Source organism: Oncorhynchus clarkii, unplaced genomic scaffold (assembly GCF_045791955.1).
Source record: "Oncorhynchus clarkii lewisi isolate Uvic-CL-2024 unplaced genomic scaffold, UVic_Ocla_1.0 unplaced_contig_10170_pilon_pilon, whole genome shotgun sequence".
Lineage (NCBI taxonomy): Eukaryota > Metazoa > Chordata > Actinopteri > Salmoniformes > Salmonidae > Oncorhynchus > Oncorhynchus clarkii.
The window spans coordinates 1-17,798 of NW_027258920.1; the positions used below are offsets into that span (position 1 = coordinate 1).

Consider the following 17,798-nt stretch of genomic DNA (forward strand, 5'->3'; position numbering starts at 1 on the left):
TCTCTCTCGCTCTTTCACACCCACTCACCTATTGTGTTTCCCCTCCCTCTCCACAGTGGATCAACAGTCGTACCCTGGTGGTGATGGACAGCGGGGAGAAGCTGCGTGTGGTGGACCGACCCAGCCAGGAGGAGCTGGAGAGCTTGGACGTGGCTGAGGTGCAGCTGGTCTACAACAGCAGCCATTTTAAATCGCTGGCAACGGGGGGAAACGTCAGCCAGGCACTGGTGAGGGTCAGGGGTCAGGGTCAGATGTCAGAGGTGACGGTAGAGAAGTTGCGGTGGGTAGGATAGATAGTGAGGGTTGTGAAGTAATGGTAGGGAAGTGGTATGGGTGATAGGGCATGGAAAAGGGGTCATAGGTCAGTAGCTGTAGAGGGGAAGGCATCACCTGGCATTGGCACAGGTGAGGGGTTAGAGGTCACAGGTGAGGGGTTAGAGGTCAGTGGTAGTAGAGGGTGTCAGGTAAGTTTTATGGGTCAAAGGTTAAGGGTTATGGAGCAGGGTCAGACAGTACAGGACTAGGCTGGCTAGTGGGAAAAGGTTGCACAAGATAATTTATCCCCCTGAAGAATCAGTCTCCGCTACCTTAACTACTAAACACCAAACTGTTGAAACCAGCTAGGAAGGTTACAAACCACTACCTGGAATGAAACCTTTTAATCACCAGTTCTAACCCGTTGTAGAGCAGCTGGCTCTGTCCAATCACACAGGACCAACGTCCTCGTCACTGGATCAGAAGCAGCCAGAGAGGAGAGCGTCTCTTCAGGGGGACTGAAGCTGTCCAATCAAGGAGCAGGGGGGTCACCAGTGATTCCTTCCCACCTGTCTCCCATACCTCTACATGGAGTCATTCAGAGTCAACATGAACCAATCATAACCATGATGTTTTGGATCTTCCTGAAATAATCATTGAATCCGTATGAAGGTCTTGTTCAGGATTCTTGGCATATATTTGCCACATTTATATCTAAAAGTATTATTGAGAAATTAGCAGTCATGGTTGATTTTCACTCTGAATAACAGTGTCCTGGCCTTTGACCTCTGCTCTCCAGACTAACAGTGTTGTGTTTTAGGCCCTAGTAGGAGAGAAGGCCTGCTATCAGTCTGTCTGCAGCTACGCAGGACAGATGGTGTTACTGGGGACCAAGGTAGATGTGTGTGTGTGTGTGTGTGTGTGTGTGTACAGTTGAAGTAGAAACACAAGCGTTGTCTAATTGAGTCCTTCTCTCCTCCAGTCAGCCCACATCCTGACTCTGAGGAACTGGAGGGAGGTAAGTTTGTCTCTGACTTGCCACCATACCAGTCTAAAACTAAAGGTTATCTATTATATCATTCTACCTGTGTGTATCTGAGGGGGGTTTAATGGATCTGTGTCTCTCTGAGGGGGATTTAATGGACCTGTGTGTCTCTGAGGGGAACTTAATGGACCTGTGTGTATCTGAGGGGGATTTAATGGACCTGTGTGTATCTGAGGGAGATTTATTGGATCTGTGCTGCTGGAGACATTCAGTGCTCTAACTCTTTCTCTCTCTCACACAGCGGGTGGACTGTCTGTTGAAACAGGAACGTTTTGTTGAGGCTCTGTCCTTGGCCTGGTCCTTCCATGAGGGCACCGCCAAGGCTGTACTGGGTGAATAGTCTCCTCTTCCTCTACCCCTCCCCCCTCTTCTGCCACTTCTTCTCTCCCTCACCTCTCCTCTCCTCTCCTCTCCCTCTCCCCTCCCTCACTTCCTTTCCCCTCCTCTCCTCTCCTCTCCTCCTCTCCACTCCTCCACACCTCTTAGGGCTGGATTATACTTTGTCTATTAACATAGTCTATTGTCTATAGACAATTAGAATGCGAGTGTCTCTGGTCAAAACAACATTTTAATTTATACTCCGGTGGAATGTCTGTAGCCCGTCGCTGCGTCCGTTGTCATGGTTACCTGACTGAGACCGCGACGACACACTCAACAACCGTAAACTATTTACTGTAATTAGCTCGCCATTAACGTGCAAATAATGGTCTTGTTGTGAGTTTATTTTGCTGTAATAATGAATATAAGTTAGCTTGTCAGCTATGACATGGTCATTATTTGAACAGGCTAGCCAGCTAAGCTAGCTAACAATCTAGAAACCAATCAAAAACATTGTTAAGAAAGTTGTTTTTAGTTGCCTGGTTTTCTGGATTGACATCTACTAAATGAATGTATAAACGGATGGGTTTATCAGTGTTTAAAAATACAACTTTTATGCTCTATTGGAGGCAGGGCAGCCTGTCGTTTTTGTAATACTTGTTCACAAGACAAGTTTGATATCGGACATCAATAGAATGTCACTATGATGTCACTGCTACAGTTGTCATACCAACTGAAAACCAGCTCCAGAAGGCCTGAGATCTACTGTGTGGAACGCCTGGCCTCTTCTGTACTATAAAGGACAGGTGTTTCCACTGTTTTGTCCTTGAATCATTTATACACTGCAGGACTTTACATTCTGAGGGCTTCCTGTTGGAGGCCTTTTCACTGATGGCACAGAGGCCATTATACATTTAATACCAGAGTTTTCACCTAGATTTTTATTTTCTTATTAAAGTGAAAACACACAACCCTTTTGACTGATTGTGTTGATGTACTGTGAATGTCTGTAATTTTTCCAGGGCTGTTTGGGGACCCAGCAAAGAGGAAAGGTGTAGTGGCAGACAAGGTGAATCCCTCTTCCATTATTCCCTCCTCCCTTCCTTTCCTACCTTCCCCCCTCCACCCCCCTTCCACAAAGAAATCTATCTAATTTGATTGATTGATTGATTGTACTTCCTCTCCAGATGATTGAGATTCTGTTCCAGTATGTGGAGCGCTCAGTGAAGAAATGTCCAGAACACGGCAAGATACAGATCATGGAACAACATTTCCAGGTACACACACACACACACACACACACCCTATACACACACACATACCCCCGATACACACACACACACACACACACACACACACACACATAGACACACACACCCCGCACCCCATACACACACACACACACACACACACACACACCGCACACACCACACACACACACGTTATACACACCCCGCACGATACACACACACACACACACACACACACACACACACACCCCACGATATACACACACCGCACACACCACACACACACACATACCCCCGATACCCACACACACACACCCCGTTATACACACACCCCTCCAATACACACAAACACACACACACACACACACACACGATATACACACACACACACACACACACACCCCACGTTATGCACACACCCCACGATACACACGTTAATCCGTCCCACGGTTCAGTTTGACAACGCTCGGGACCTTGAAACCTGTCTTTCATTCGCCTTTAAGGCTTGTCCTTGTGCTTAGGCTGCCTGGGTTGAGTCGCTAATCGCTCTTTTTCTCTCTCTCTCTCCATCCTCCCTTCATCCCTCCATCCCTCTCTTTCTCTCTCTGTCCGTAGGACATGGTGCCTGTCATGGTAGATTACTGTCTGCAGCTGCAGAGGACGTAAGACACACACACACACACACACAGACACACACACACACACACACACACAGACACACACAGACACACACACACACACACACACGACACACACAGACACACACACACACACACACACACAGACACACACACACACACACACACACACAGACACACACACAGACACACACAGACACACACAGACACACAGACACACACAGACACACACAGACACACACACACACACACACACATCACGTCTAATGGCCCTCGCGTTGCCTATTCCCAGCACTCTGCTTATTCATTAAAGGGACAATTCACTTTCTTTTTAACTTCATATCATCCGCAGTTCTTAAGTGAAGGAAGGAGCCTTTTAGTCCAGTCAGAGTAGAGCAGAGTAGCAGCCCCTTCGGCACAGAGATGGACAGAGAAAGGAAGATCTTTCTTTGTCTCTTTGGGCTCCCGAGTGGCGCAGAGGTCTAAGGCACTGCATCTCATTGCAAGAGACATCACCCTGGTTCGATTCCAGGCTATATCACAACCGGCTGTGATTGGGAGTCCCATAGGGCGGCGCGTAATTGGCCCAGCGTCGTCCGGGTTTGGCCGTCATTGTAAATAAGAATTTATTCTTAACTGACTTGCCTAGTTAAATAAAGGTTAAATAAATAAAACAATTAAATACAAATTGTCATCTCTCTCAAAATGAAGGCTGACCTCCACAAAAGGTTAAGAAAGAACAAACTGAGATATCTTCTGGCACCAGGTTAAATTTTTAATGCAGTTAGTTTCATATGTGCTGAGTGATCTTTATGTTGTTTGACTGGGGGTTCTCTTCAAGGGACAAAGCGTGCATTAAAGGGATATTTAAAAATAATTCTGCTTTATATTCATCAGCTTTCTATGTTTTGTAGTAAAAAAAATGGAGGAAGATGAGTGTTTCCAATGACGACATCGGTGTGCATCATGTGATTTTAACCAATTTGGAGTAGGCATTTCCTACTAATTGGTTGTTTTACTACAAAACATAGAAACTAGGCATTTTCACATATGTTGATGTTGGGGTGGTGCTGGAGAGCTGATGAATATAAAGCAGAATTATTTTTAAATATCCCTTTAATGCACGCTTTGTCCCTTGAAGAGAACCCCCAGTCAAACAACATAAAGATCACTCAGCGCATATGAAACTAACTGTATTAAACATGACAAACAAACGACAAACAAAGGGAGTCAATCCGCTGCCAGAAGACATCTGTTTGTTTGTTCCTGTGTGAACGTGCTTTCAGTTTGTTTTTTCCTGTGTGAACGTGCTTTCTGTTTGTTCCTGTGTGAACGTGCTTTCAGTTTGTTTTTTCCTGTGTGAACGTGCTTTCAGTTTGTTCCTGTGGGAACGTGCTTTCAGTTTGTTGCTGTGGGAACGTGCTTTCAGTTTGTTTCTGTGTGAACGGGCTTTCAGTTTGTTTCTGTGGGAACGTGCTTTCAGTTTGTTCCTGTGGGAACGTGCTTTCAGTTTGTTCCTGTGGGAACGTGCTTTCAGTTTGTTCCTGTGGGAACGTGCTTTCAGTTTGTTCCTGTGGGAACGTGCTTTCAGTTTGTTCCTGTGGGAACGTGCTTTCAGTTTGTTCCTGTGGGAACGTGCTTTCAGTTTGTTCCTGTGGGAACGTGCTTTCAGTTTGTTCCTGTGGGAACGTGCTTTCAGTTTGTTCCTGTGGGAACGTGCTTTCAGTTTGTTCCTGTGGGAACGTGCTTTCAGTTTGTTCCTGTGGGAACGTGCTTTCTGTTTGTTCCTGTGGGAACGTGCTTTCTGTTTGTTCCTGTGGGAACGTGCTTTCTGTTTGTTCCTGTGGGAACGTGCTTTCTGTTTGTTCCTGTGGGAACGTGCTTTCTGTTTGTTCCTGTGGGAACGTGCTTTCTGTTTGTTCCTGTGGGAACGTGCTTTCTGTTTGTTCCTGTGGGAACGTGCTTTCTGTTTGTTCCTGTGGGAACGTGCTTTCTGTTTGTTCCTGTGGGAACGTGCTTTCTGTTTGTTCCTGTGGGAACGTGCTTTCTGTTTGTTCTTTCGTAACCCTTTGTGGTGGTCGGCCTTAGTTTGGAGAGAGAGAGAAAGATCTTCCTTTCTCTGTCCATCTCTGTGCCGAAGGGGCTGCTACTCTGCTCTCTGCTGCACTCGGACTGGACTAAAAGGCTCCTTCCTTCACTTAGGAACTGCCATCCCGTCCCAGCTCCAGAGAATTCTATTATGAGGTCTATTATGGTCCCATCCCTGCCCCAGAGGCTCCTAGCATTTGTATTCATTATGGATCCCCATTAGTTCCTGCCAAGGCAGCAGCTACTCTTCCTGGAGTCCAATTTATACAATTTTAAAGACATTACAATACATTCACAGATTTCACAACACACTGTGTGCCCTCAGGCCCCTACTCAACAGCTACCACATATCTACAGTACTAAATCTATGTGTGTGTGTATGCATGTGTCTGTGCCTATGTTTGTGTTGCTTCACAGTCCCTGCTGTTCCATAAGGTGCATTTTTATCTGTTTTTTAAATCTAATTTTACTGCTTGTGTCAGTTACCTGATGTGGAATAGAGTTCCATGTAATCATGGCTCTATGTAGTACTGTGGAATAGAGTTCCATGTAGTCATGGCTCTATGTAGTACTGTGGAATAGAGTTCCATGTAGTCATGGCTCTATGTAGTACTGTGGAATAGAGTTCCATGTAGTCATGGCTCTATGTAGTACTGTGGAATAGAGTTCCATGTAGTCATGGCTCTATGTAGTACTGTGGAATAGAGTTCCATGTAGTCATGGCTCTATGTGGTACTGTGGAATAGAGTTCCATGTAGTCATGGCTCTATGTGGTACTGTGGAATAGAGTTCCATGTAGTCATGTCTCTATGTAGTACTGTGGAATAGAGTTCCATGTAGTCATGGCTCTATGTAGTACTGTGGAATAGAGTTCCATGTAGTCATGGCTCTATGTAGTACTGTGGAATAGAGTTCCATGTAGTCATGGCTCTATGTAGTACTGTGGAATAGAGTTCCATGTAATCATGGCTCTATGTAGTACTGTGGAATAGAGTTCCATGTAATCATGGCTCTATGTAGTACTGTGGAATAGATTTCCATGTAGTCATGGCTCTATGTAGTACTGTGGAATAGAGTTCCATGTAGTCATGGCTCTATGTAGTACTGTGGAATAGAGTTCCATGTAGTCATGGCTCTATGTAGTACTGTGGAATAGAGATCCATGTAGTCATGGCTCTATGTAGTACTGTGGAATAGATTTCCATGTAGTCATGGCTCTATGTAGTACTGTGGAATAGAGTTCCATGTAGTCATGGCTCTATGTAGTACTGTGGAATAGAGTTCCATGTAGTCATGGCTCTATGTAGTACTGTGGAATAGAGTTCCATGTAGTCATGGCTCTATGTAGTACTGTGGAATAGAGTTCCATGTAGTCATGGCTCTATGTAGTACTGTGGAATAGAGTTCCATGTAGTCATGGCTCTATGTAGTACTGTGGAATAGAGTTCCATGTAATCATGGCTCTATGTAGTACTGTGGAATAGAGTTCCATGTAATCATGGCTCTATGTAGTACTGTGGAATAGATTTCCATGTAGTCATGGCTCTATGTAGTACTGTGGAATAGAGTTCCATGTAGTCATGGCTCTATGTAGTACTGTGGAATAGAGTTCCATGTAGTCATGGCTCTATGTAGTACTGTGGAATAGATTTCCATGTAGTCATGGCTCTATGTAGTACTGTGGAATAGAGATCCATGTAATCATGGCTCTATGTAGTACTGTGCACCTCCCATAGTCTGGACTTGAGGACTGTGAAGAGACCTCTGGTGGCATGTCTTGTGGGGTATGCATGGATGTCCGAGCTGTGTGCCAGTCATTTAGACAGACAGCTCGGTGCATTCAACATAAATACAAGTAGTGATGAAGTCCATCTCTCTTCCACTTTCTGCCAGGAGAGATGGACATTCATATTATTAATACTAGCTGTCTGTGTCCATCCGTGCTGCTCTGTTCTGAGCCAATTGTAGTCCAGATGTGACTAAACTATGGCCCCTAGGACCTGCCTTGTTGATAGTGTTGTTAAGAAGGCAGAGCAGCACTTTATTATGGACAGACTTCTCCCTATCTTAGTTATTACTGTATCAATATGTTTTGACCATGACAGTTTACAATCCAGGGTTACTCCAAGCAGTTTAGTCACCTCAACATGCTCAATTTCCACATGATTTATTACACGATTTAGTTGAGGTTTAGGGTTAAGTGAATGATTTGTCCCAATTACAATGCTTTGAGATTTACAAATATTTATGACTAACTTATTCCTTGCCACACACTCTTTGTTAAGTGCTGTAGTCATTTCAGTCGCTGTTGTAGCTGACATGTATAGTGTTGAGTCATCTGGAAACATAGACACACTGGCTTTACTCAAAGCATGTCGTTAGTGAAGATTGAAAAAAGTAATGGGCCAAGACAACTGCCCTGGGGAATCCCTGATTCTACCTGGATTTTGTTGGAGAGGCTTCCATTAAAGAACACCCTCTGTGTTCTGTTAGACGGTTAACTCTTTATCCACAATATAGCAGGGGGTGTGAAGCCATAACACATACACTACCGTTCAAATGTTTGAGGTCACGTAGAAATGTCCTTGTTTTTGGAAGAAAAGCTAAATATTGGTCCATTTTAAAATAACATCAAATTGATCAGAAATACAGTGTAGACATTGTTAATGTTGTAAATTACTATTGTAGCTGGAAACGGCTGATTTTTAATGGAATATCTACATAGGCGTACAGAGGCCCATTATCAGCAACCATCACTCCTGTGTTCCAAGGGAACGTTGTGTTAGCTAATCCAAGTTCATCATTTTAAAAGGCTAATTAATCATTAGAAAACCCTCTAATAATTAGAAAACTCTCTGTTCTGATTAAAGAAGCAATAAAACTGGCCTTTAGACTAGTTGAGTATCTGGAGCCACAGCATTTGTGGGTTCAATTACAGGCTCAAAATGGTCAGAAACAAAGACCTTTCTTCTGAAAGTTGTCAGTCTATTCTTGTTCTGAGAAATGAAGGCTATTCCATGCGAGAAATTGCCAAGAAACTGAAGATCTCGTACAACGCTGTGTACTACTCCCTTCACAGAACAGCACAAACTGGCCCTAACCAGAATAGAAAGAGGAGTGGGAGGCCCCGGTGCACAACCGAGCAAGAGGACAAGTACATTAGTGTCTAGTTGTCGAATCAGACGCCTCACAAGTCCTCATTAAATAGTACCCGCAAAACACCAGTCTCAACTTCAACAGTGAAGAGGCGACTCCGGGATGCTGGCCTTCTGGGCAGAGTTCCTCTGTTCAGTGTCTGTGTTCTTTGGCCCATCTTAATCTTTTTTTTAAATTTATTTTTTATTTTACCCCCTTTTTCTCCCCAATTTCGTGGTATCCAATTGTTAGTAGCTACTATCTTGTCTCATCGCTACAACTCCCGTACGGACTCGGGAGAAATGAAGGTCGAAAGTCATGCGTCCTCCGATACACAACCCTAGTCGGCCTAGAAAGCCAGCATCCCGAAGTCGCCTCTTCACTGTTGACTTTGAGACTGGTGTTTAACCAGCTATATACTGTACCCGCCTGGTGGAGAACTGGTACCATGAACGTGCTCTTCTCTCTGTGGTCCTATAGGGACCTACTGTTTAACCAGCTATATACCCGCCTGGTGGAGAACTGTGTGGCTCGGGGGGTCTTCCTGGAGAGTTTGGAACCCTACATCGTGTCGGAGCGTCTGGGCTGTGTGACCGCTCCTGTCATGAGAGACCTGCTGACCCACCTACAGGATAACAACATGATGGACAGTGTAGAGAACTGTCTGATACATCTGGACATCACCAGCCTCGACATACAACAGGTAGGGAGGAGACGGGGGAGGAGACGGGGGAGGAGACGGGGGAGGGGAGGAGACGGGGGAGGAGACGGGGGAGGAGACGGGGGAGGAGACGGGGGAGGAGACGGGGGAGGGGAGGAGACGGGGGAGGAGAGGAGACATGGGAGGAGACGAGAAGAGAGGATGTCTGTCAGTGTTGCCTCTCTTCCCTCTAGATATTTACTACTGTCATTAACCTTGTTCCAATCACCAGCATGACAAGTCTGTAGACTCTAGTAGTAACCTGTTCTCTCCCTGTGTATCCAGGTGGTCCAGATGTGTTGGGACAACCGGCTGTATGATGCCATGATCTACGTGTTCAACAGGGGAATGAATGACTACATCACCCCTATGGAGGTACTATAATACTGTTTAATGACTACATCACCCCTATGGAGGTACTATAATACTGTTTAATGACTACATCACCCCTATGGAGGTACTATAATACTGTTTAATGACTACATCACCCCTATGGAGGTACTATAATACTGTTTAATGACTACATCACCCCTATGGAGGTACTATAATACTGTTTAATGACTACATCACCCCTATGGAGGTACTATAATACTGTTTAATGACTACATCACCCCTATGGAGGTACTATAATACTGTTTAATGACTACATCACCCCTATGGAGGTACTATAATACTGTTTAATGACTACATCACCCCTATGGAGGTACTATAATACTGTTTAATGACTACATCACCCCTATGGAGGTACTATAATACTGTTTAATGACTACATCACCCCTATGGAGGTACTATAATACTGTTTAATGACTACATCACCCCTATGGGGGTACTATAATACTGTTTAATGACTACATCACCCCTATGGAGGTACTATAATACTGTTTAATGACTACATCACCCCTATGGAGGTACTATAATACTGTTTAATGACTACATCACCCCTATGGAGGTACTATAATACTGTTTAATGACTACATCACCCCTATGGAGGTACTATAATACTGTTTAATGACTACATCACCCCCATGGAGGTACTATAATACTGTTTAATGACTACACCACCCCCATGGAGGTACTATAATACTGTTTAATGACTACATCACCCCCATGGAGGTACTATAATACTGTTTAATGACTACATCACCCCTATGGGGGTACTATAATACTGTTTCTCTCGCTCTCTCTCTCTGTCTCGCTCGCTCTCTCTCTTCCTGTCTCTCTCTCTCTCCCCCCCTGTCTCTCTCTCTCTCTCCCCCCCTGTCTCTCTCTGTCTCTCTGTCTCTCTGTCTCTCTCTCTCTCTCTCCCCCCCCCCCCTGTATCTCTCTCTCCCCCCCCTGTCTCTCTCTCTCCCTGTCTCGCTCTCTCTCTGTCTCAGCCTGGTGTTATGTGTTTCTCTCTTTCTCCTTCCTTTGTGGGACTGATCCTCTTAGTCTGAAGGTAGATGAAAGCTGAGTGTGTGTTGTTAAGCTACTCCTCTGAACCCACAGATGAAAGCATACTGATGGGGGGGAGGTATATGTATTACAGGTGTCCTCTCTGGTTCTCTCTGCCTCTCTCTGGTTCTCTCTGCCTCTCTCTGGTTCTCTCTGCCTCTCTCTGGTTCTCTCTGCCTCTCTCTGGTTCTCTCTGCCTCTCTCTGCTTATCTGGGTCTCTGCCTCTCTCTGCCTCTCTCTGGTTCTCTCTGCCTCTCTCTGGTTATCTGGTTCTCTCTGCCCCTCTCTGGTTATCTGGCTCTCTCTGCCTCTCTCTGGTTCTCTCTGCCCCTCTCTGGTTATCTGGTTCTCTCTGCCTCTCTCTGGTTATCTGGTTCTATCTGCCTCTCTCTGGTTATCTGGTTCTCTCTGCCTCTCTCTGGTTATCTGGTTCTCTCTGCCTCTCTCTGGTTATCTGGTTCTATCTGCCTCTCTCTGGTTATCTGGTTCTCTCTGCCTCTCTCTGGTTATCTGGTTCTCTCTGCCCCTCTCTGGTTATCTGGTTCTATCTGCCTCTCTCTGGTTATCTGGTTCTCTCTGCCTCTCTCTGGTTCTCTCTGCCTCTCTCTGGTTATCTGGTTCTCTCTGCCTCTCTCTGGTTATCTGGTTCTATCTGCCTCTCTCTGGTTATCTGGTTCTCTCTGCCTCTCTCTGGTTATCTGGTTCTATCTGCCTCTCTCTGGTTATCTGCCTCTCTCTGCCTCTCTCTGGTTCTCTCTGCCTCTCTCTGGTTATCTGGTTCTCTCTGCCTCTCTCTGGTTATCTGATTCTCTCTCTGGTTATCTGGTTCTCTCTGCCTCTCTCTGGTTATCTGGTTCTCTCTGCCTCTCTCTGGTTATCTGGTTCTCTCTGCCTCTCTCTGGTAATCTGGTTCTCTCTGCCTCTCTCTGGTTATCTGGTTCTCTCTGCCTCTCTCTGGTTATCTGGTTCTCTCTGCCTCTCTCTGGTTATATGGTTCTCTCTGCCGCTCTCTGGTTATCTGGTTCTCTCTGCCTCTCTCTGGTTCTCTCTGCCTCTCTCTGGTTCTCTCTGCCTCTCTCTGGTTATCTGGTTCTCTCTGCCTCTCTCTGGTTCTCTCTGCCTCTCTCTGGTTATCTGGTTCTCTCTGCCTCTCTCTGGTTCTCTCTGCCTCTGGTTATCTGGTTCTCTCTGCCTCTGGTTATCTGGTTCTCTCTGCCTCTCTCTGGTTCTCTCTGCCTCTCTCTGGTTCTCTCTGCCTCTCTCTGGTTATCTGGTTCTCTCTGCCTCTCTCTGGTTCTCTCTGCCTCTCTCTGGTTCTCTCTGCCTCTCTCTGGTTCTCTCTGCCTCTCTCTGGTTATCTGGTTCTCTCTGCCTCTCTCTGGTTCTCTTTGCCTCTCTCTGGTTATCTGGTTCTCTCTGCCTCTCTCTGGTTCTCTCTGCCTCTCTCTGGTTATCTGGTTCTATCTGCCTCTCTGGTTATCTGGTTCTCTCTGCCTCTCTCTGGTTATCTGGTTATCTGGTTCTCTCTGGTTCTCTCTGCCTCTCTCTGGTTCTCTCTGCCTCTCTCTGGTTCTCTCTGCCTCTCTCTGATTATCTGGTTCTATCTGCCTCTCTCTGGTTATCTGGTTCTCTCTGCCTCTCTCTGCCTCTCTCTGGTTCTCTCTGCCTCTCTCTGGTTCTCTCTGCCTCTCTCTGGTTCTCTCTGCCTCTCTCTGGTTCTCTCTGCCTCTCTCTGGTTCTCTCTGCCTCTCTCTGGTTCTCTCTGCCTCTCTCTGGTTCTCTCTGCCTCTCTCTGGTTCTCTCTGCCGCTCTCTGGTTCTCTCTGCCTCTCTCTGGTTCTCTCTGCCTCTCTCTGGTTCTCTCTGCCTCTCTCTGGTTATCTGGTTATCTGCCTCTCTCTGGTTATCTGGTTCTCTGCCTCTCTCTGGTTATCTGGTTCTCTCTGCCTCTCTCTGGTTATCTGGTTCTCTCTGCCTCTCTCTGGTTATCTGGTTATCTGCCTCTCTCTGCCTATCTCTGGTTATCTGGTTATCTGCCTCTCTCTGCCTATCTCTGGTTATCTGGTTAGCTCAGCCTCTCTCTGGTTCTCTCAGCCTCTCTCTGGTTCTCTCTGGTTATCTGGTTATCTGCCTCTCTCTGGTTATCTGGTTCTCTCTGCCTCTCTCTGGTTATCTGGTTCTCTCTGCCTCTCTCTGGTTATCTGGTTCTCTCTGCCTCTCTCTGGTTATCTGGTTATCTCAGCCTCTCTCTGGTTCTCTCTGGTTCTCTCTGCCTCTCTCTGGTTATCTGGTTCTCTCTGCTTCTCTCTGGTTCTCTTTGCCTCTCTCTGGTTATCTGGTTCTCTCTACCTCTCTCTGGTTCTCTCTGCCTCTCTCTGGTTCTCTCTGCCTCTCTCTGGTTATCTGGTTCTATCTGCCTCTCTCTGGTTATCTGGTTCTCTCTGCCTCTCTCTGGTTATCTGGTTATCTGCCTCTCTCTGGTCCTCTCTGCCTCTCTCTGGTTCTCTCTGTCTCTCTCTGCCTCTCTCTGGTTATCTGGTTCTATCTGCCTCTCTCTGGTTATCTGGTTCTCTCTGCCTCTCTCTGGTTATCTGGTTCTCTCTGCCTCTCTCTGGTTCTCTCTGCCTCTCTCTGGTTCTCTCTGCCTCTCTCTGGTTCTCTCTGCCTCTCTCTGGTTCTCTCTGCCTCTCTCTGGTTCTCTCTGCCTCTCTCTGGTTCTCTCTTCCTCTCTCTGGTTCTCTCTGCCTCTCTCTGGTTCTCTCTGCCTCTCTCTGGTTATCTGGTTATCTGCCTCTCTCTGGTTATCTGGTTCTCTCTGCCTCTCTCTGGTTATCTGGTTATCTGCCTCTCTCTGCCTATCTCTGGTTATCTGGTTATCTGCCTCTCTCTGCCTCTCTCTGGTTCTCTCTGCCTCTCTCTGGTTCTCTCTGCCTCTCTCTGGTTATCTGGTTATCTGCCTCTCTCTGGTTATCTGGTTCTCTCTGCCTCTCTCTGGTTATCTGGTTATCTGCCTCTATCTGCCTCTCACTGGTTATCTGGTTATCTCAGCCTCTCTCTGGTTCTCTCAGCCTCTCTCTGGTTCTCTCTGGTTATCTGGTTATCTGCCTCTCTCTGGTTATCTGGTTCTCTCTGCCTCTCTCTGGTTATCTGGTTCTCTCTGCCTCTCTCTGGTTATCTGGTTCTCTCAGCACCATTATCTACCAGTCCCCTGGGGAGCGACGGGGGCTTTGATTTGTTCGATGAACCACCCTAAACTAAAAGGAATCTAACAGAAATGAAAGAAACCCTAAGGCTGCTGGAAAAAATCATTTTGAAATATGAGACGAGGTGTCACAAAGAATCCTGATGAAGAAATGATGTAGTGCTACGGCTACAGCCTAGGGACAAACTGTCAGAGAGAGTGGAGTTTTTAATCAAAGGAGATGTATGAACTTGACCCCTGAGGTTTCTCTTCCTGTGTTTCAGAAACTCTTCCAGGTCATTGGCCCCCCGCTGAGAGAAGGCAGGGCCCTCACAGGTAGGCACTGGTTCCATGATTCATTGAACACCAGCCTGGAGATCTTAGTGGGAGTAAAGGCAAGGCCCTCCGGAAATAAATCACTCGGAAAGAAGATTTGTAGTTTTTCAACAAGTCAACATGTCTAATAATTAATAAATAAATAACTCAGAAATAAGATTTGTCTATTTCTGCCTGACAGATGAACAGGTGGTGATGGGTAACAAGCTGCTCGTTTATATCAGGTACAGTCACACATATACATCCTGTCTCTCTCTCTCTCGCTCTTTCTCTCTCTATCTCTCTTTCTATCTCTCCTCTGTCTGTCTGTTTGTCTCTCTCTCTCTCGCTCTTTCTCTCTCTATATCTCTCTCCTCTGTCTGTCTGTTTGTCTCTCTCTCTCTCGCTCTTTCTCTCTCTATATCTCTCTTTCTATCTCTCCTCTGTCTGTCTGTTTGTCTCTCTCTCTCTAGATATCTCTCTCTATCTCTCCTCTGTCTGTTTCTCTCTCTCGCTCTATATCTCTCTTTCTATCTCTCCTCTGTCTGTTTGTCTCTCTCTCGCTCTTTCTCTCTCTCTATCTCTCTTTCTATCTCTCCTGTCTGTTTGTCTCTCTCTCTCGATCTCTCTTTCTATCTCTCCTCTGTCTGTCTGTTTGTCTTTCTCTCTCTCTCTAGATCTCTCTTTCTATCTCCTTCTCTGTTTGTCTGTTTCTCTCACACTCACTCACACACTCTCTCTCTCTCTCTCTCTCTCTCTCTCTCTGACACACAGTAATGTATTTCCTTCCTCCCTCAGCTGCTCTCTGGCAGGCCGGGCCTATCCACTAGGAGACATCCCAGAGGACCTGGTGTCTCAAGTCAAGAACCAGGTACGTGTGTGTATCAGGGACAGATTCCTGGAATGTTCCCCCCTTTGTGACAGACCTCTACATCCCCCATGTTGCTGTAAGGACTGCGTTAATGAGGTATACTCCTCTCTACATCCCCCATGTTGCTGTAAGGACTGTGTTAATGAGGTAAACTCCTCTCTACATCCCCCATGTTGCTGTAAGGACTGTGTTAATGAGGTATACTCCTCTCTACATCCCCCATGTTGCTGTAAGGACTGTGTTAATGAGGTATACTCCTCTCTACATCCCCCATGTTGCTGTAAGGACTGTGTTAATGAGGTATACTCCTCACTACATCCCCCATGTTGCTGTAAGGACTGTGTTAATGAGGTAAACTCCTCTCTACATCCCCCATGTTGCTGTAAGGACTGTGTTAATGAGGTATACTCCTCTCTACATCCCCCATGTTGCTGTAAGGACTGTGTTAATGAGGTATACTCCTCTCTACATCCCCCATGTTGCTGTAAGGACTGCGTTAATGAGGTATACTCCTCTCTACACCCCCCATGTTGCTGTAAGGAGTGTGTTAATGAGGTATACTCCTCTCTACATCCCCCATGTTGCTGTAAGGACTGTGTTAATGAGGTATACTCCTCTCTACACCCCCCATGTTGCTGTAAGGAGTGTGTTAATGAGGTATACCCCTCTACATCCCCCATGTTGCTGTAAGGACTGTGTTAATGAGGTATTCTCCTCTGTGTTGCTGTAAGGACTGCGTTAATGAGGTATACTCCTCTCTACATCCCCCATGTTGCTGTAAGGACTGTGTTAATGAGGTATTCTCCTCTGTGTTGCTGTAAGGACTGCGTTAATGAGGTATACTCCTCTCTACATCCCCCATGTTGCTGTAAGGACTGTGTTAATGAGGGATACTCCTCTGTGTTGTTGTAAGGACTGTGTTAATGAGGTATACTCCTCTCTACATCCTCCGTGTTGCTGTAATGACTGTGTTAATGAGGTATCCTCATCTCTCTGCAGGGTGTTTCCTCTCTGTAGTTCTTCAAATGACTGATTAGGCTGGTGGGGGGTCCTTGGGAGGACATTGGACACAGTAACACACACACACTAGCAGTAACACACACTAGCAGTAACACACACACTAGCAGTAACACTCACGGTAACAGTAACACTCACGGTAACAGTAACACACACGGTAACATTAACACTCACGGTAACAGTAACACTCACGGTAACAGTAACACTCACGGTAACAGTAACACTCACGGTAACAGTAACACTCATGGTAACAGTAACACTCAGGGTAACAGTAACACTCAGGGTAACAGTAACACTCAGGGTAACAGTAACACTCAGGGTAACAGTAACACTCAGGGTAACAGTAACACTCAGGGTAACAGTAACACTCAGGGTAACAGTAACACTCACGGTAACAGTAACACTCACGGTAACAGTAACACTCACGGTAACAGTAACACTCACGGTAACAGTAACACTCACGGTAACAGTAACACTCAGGGTAACAGTAACACTCAGGGTAACAGTAACACTCAGGGTAACAGTAACACTCAGGGTAACAGTAACACTCAGGGTAACAGTAACACTCAGGGTAACAGTAACACTCAGGGTAACAGTAACACTCAGGGTAACAGTAACACTCAGGGTAACAGTAACACTCACGGTAACAGTAACACACACGGTAACAGTAACACACACGGTAACAGTAACACTCACGGTAACAGTAACACACACGGTAACAGTAACACACACGGTAACAGTAACACACACGGTAACAGTAACACTCACGGTAACACACACGGTAACAGTAACACTCAGTGTAACAGTAACACACACGGTAACAGTAACACTCAGGGTAACAGTAACACTCAGGGTAACAGTAACACACACGGTAACAGTAACACACACGGTAACAGTAACACACACGGTAACAGTAACACACACGGTAACAGTAACACTCACGGTAACAGTAACACTCACGGTAACAGTAACACACACGGTAACAGTAACACTCACGGTAACAGTAACACTCATGGTAACAGTAACACTCAGGGTAACAGTAACACTCAGGGTAACAGTAACACTCAGGGTAACAGTAACACTCAGGGTAACAGTAACACTCAGGGTAACAGTAACACTCAGGGTAACAGTAACACTCAGGGTAACAGTAACACTCAGGGTAACAGTAACACTCACGGTAACAGTAACACTCACGGTAACAGTAACACTCACGGTAACAGTAACACTCACGGTAACAGTAACACTCACGGTAACAGTAACACTCAGGGTAACAGTAACACTCAGGGTAACAGTAACACTCAGGGTAACAGTAACACTCAGGGTAACAGTAACACTCAGGGTAACAGTAACACTCAGGGTAACAGTAACACTCAGGGTAACAGTAACACTCACGGTAACAGTAACACACACGGTAACAGTAACACACACGGTAACAGTAACACTCACGGTAACAGTAACACACACGGTAACAGTAACACACACGGTAACAGTAACACACACGGTAACAGTAACACTCACGGTAACAGTAACACTCACGGTAACAGTAACACT

General features: G+C 45.9%; 1 protein-coding gene across 1 annotated transcript in view; it reads left to right on the forward strand.

Annotated features, from left to right (window-relative positions):
- Nucleotides 1–56: 56 nt before the first annotated feature.
- The window catches only part of LOC139399200 (vacuolar protein sorting-associated protein 8 homolog), a gene marked incomplete at its 5' end in the record, with an annotated part of 40,761 nt that continues 23,019 nt past the window's right edge, over nt 57–17,798 (forward strand). Inside the window, 12 exons of the mRNA XM_071144709.1 lie at nt 57–227; nt 1,076–1,150; nt 1,238–1,273; nt 1,542–1,632; nt 2,641–2,687; nt 2,806–2,895; nt 3,484–3,530; nt 9,210–9,432; nt 9,715–9,804; nt 14,329–14,380; nt 14,562–14,604; nt 15,158–15,230. Of these exons, the coding sequence (XP_071000810.1) occupies nt 57–227; nt 1,076–1,150; nt 1,238–1,273; nt 1,542–1,632; nt 2,641–2,687; nt 2,806–2,895; nt 3,484–3,530; nt 9,210–9,432; nt 9,715–9,804; nt 14,329–14,380; nt 14,562–14,604; nt 15,158–15,230 (1,038 nt within the window). The remainder of the gene's footprint in view (nt 228–1,075; nt 1,151–1,237; nt 1,274–1,541; nt 1,633–2,640; nt 2,688–2,805; nt 2,896–3,483; nt 3,531–9,209; nt 9,433–9,714; nt 9,805–14,328; nt 14,381–14,561; nt 14,605–15,157; nt 15,231–17,798) is intronic.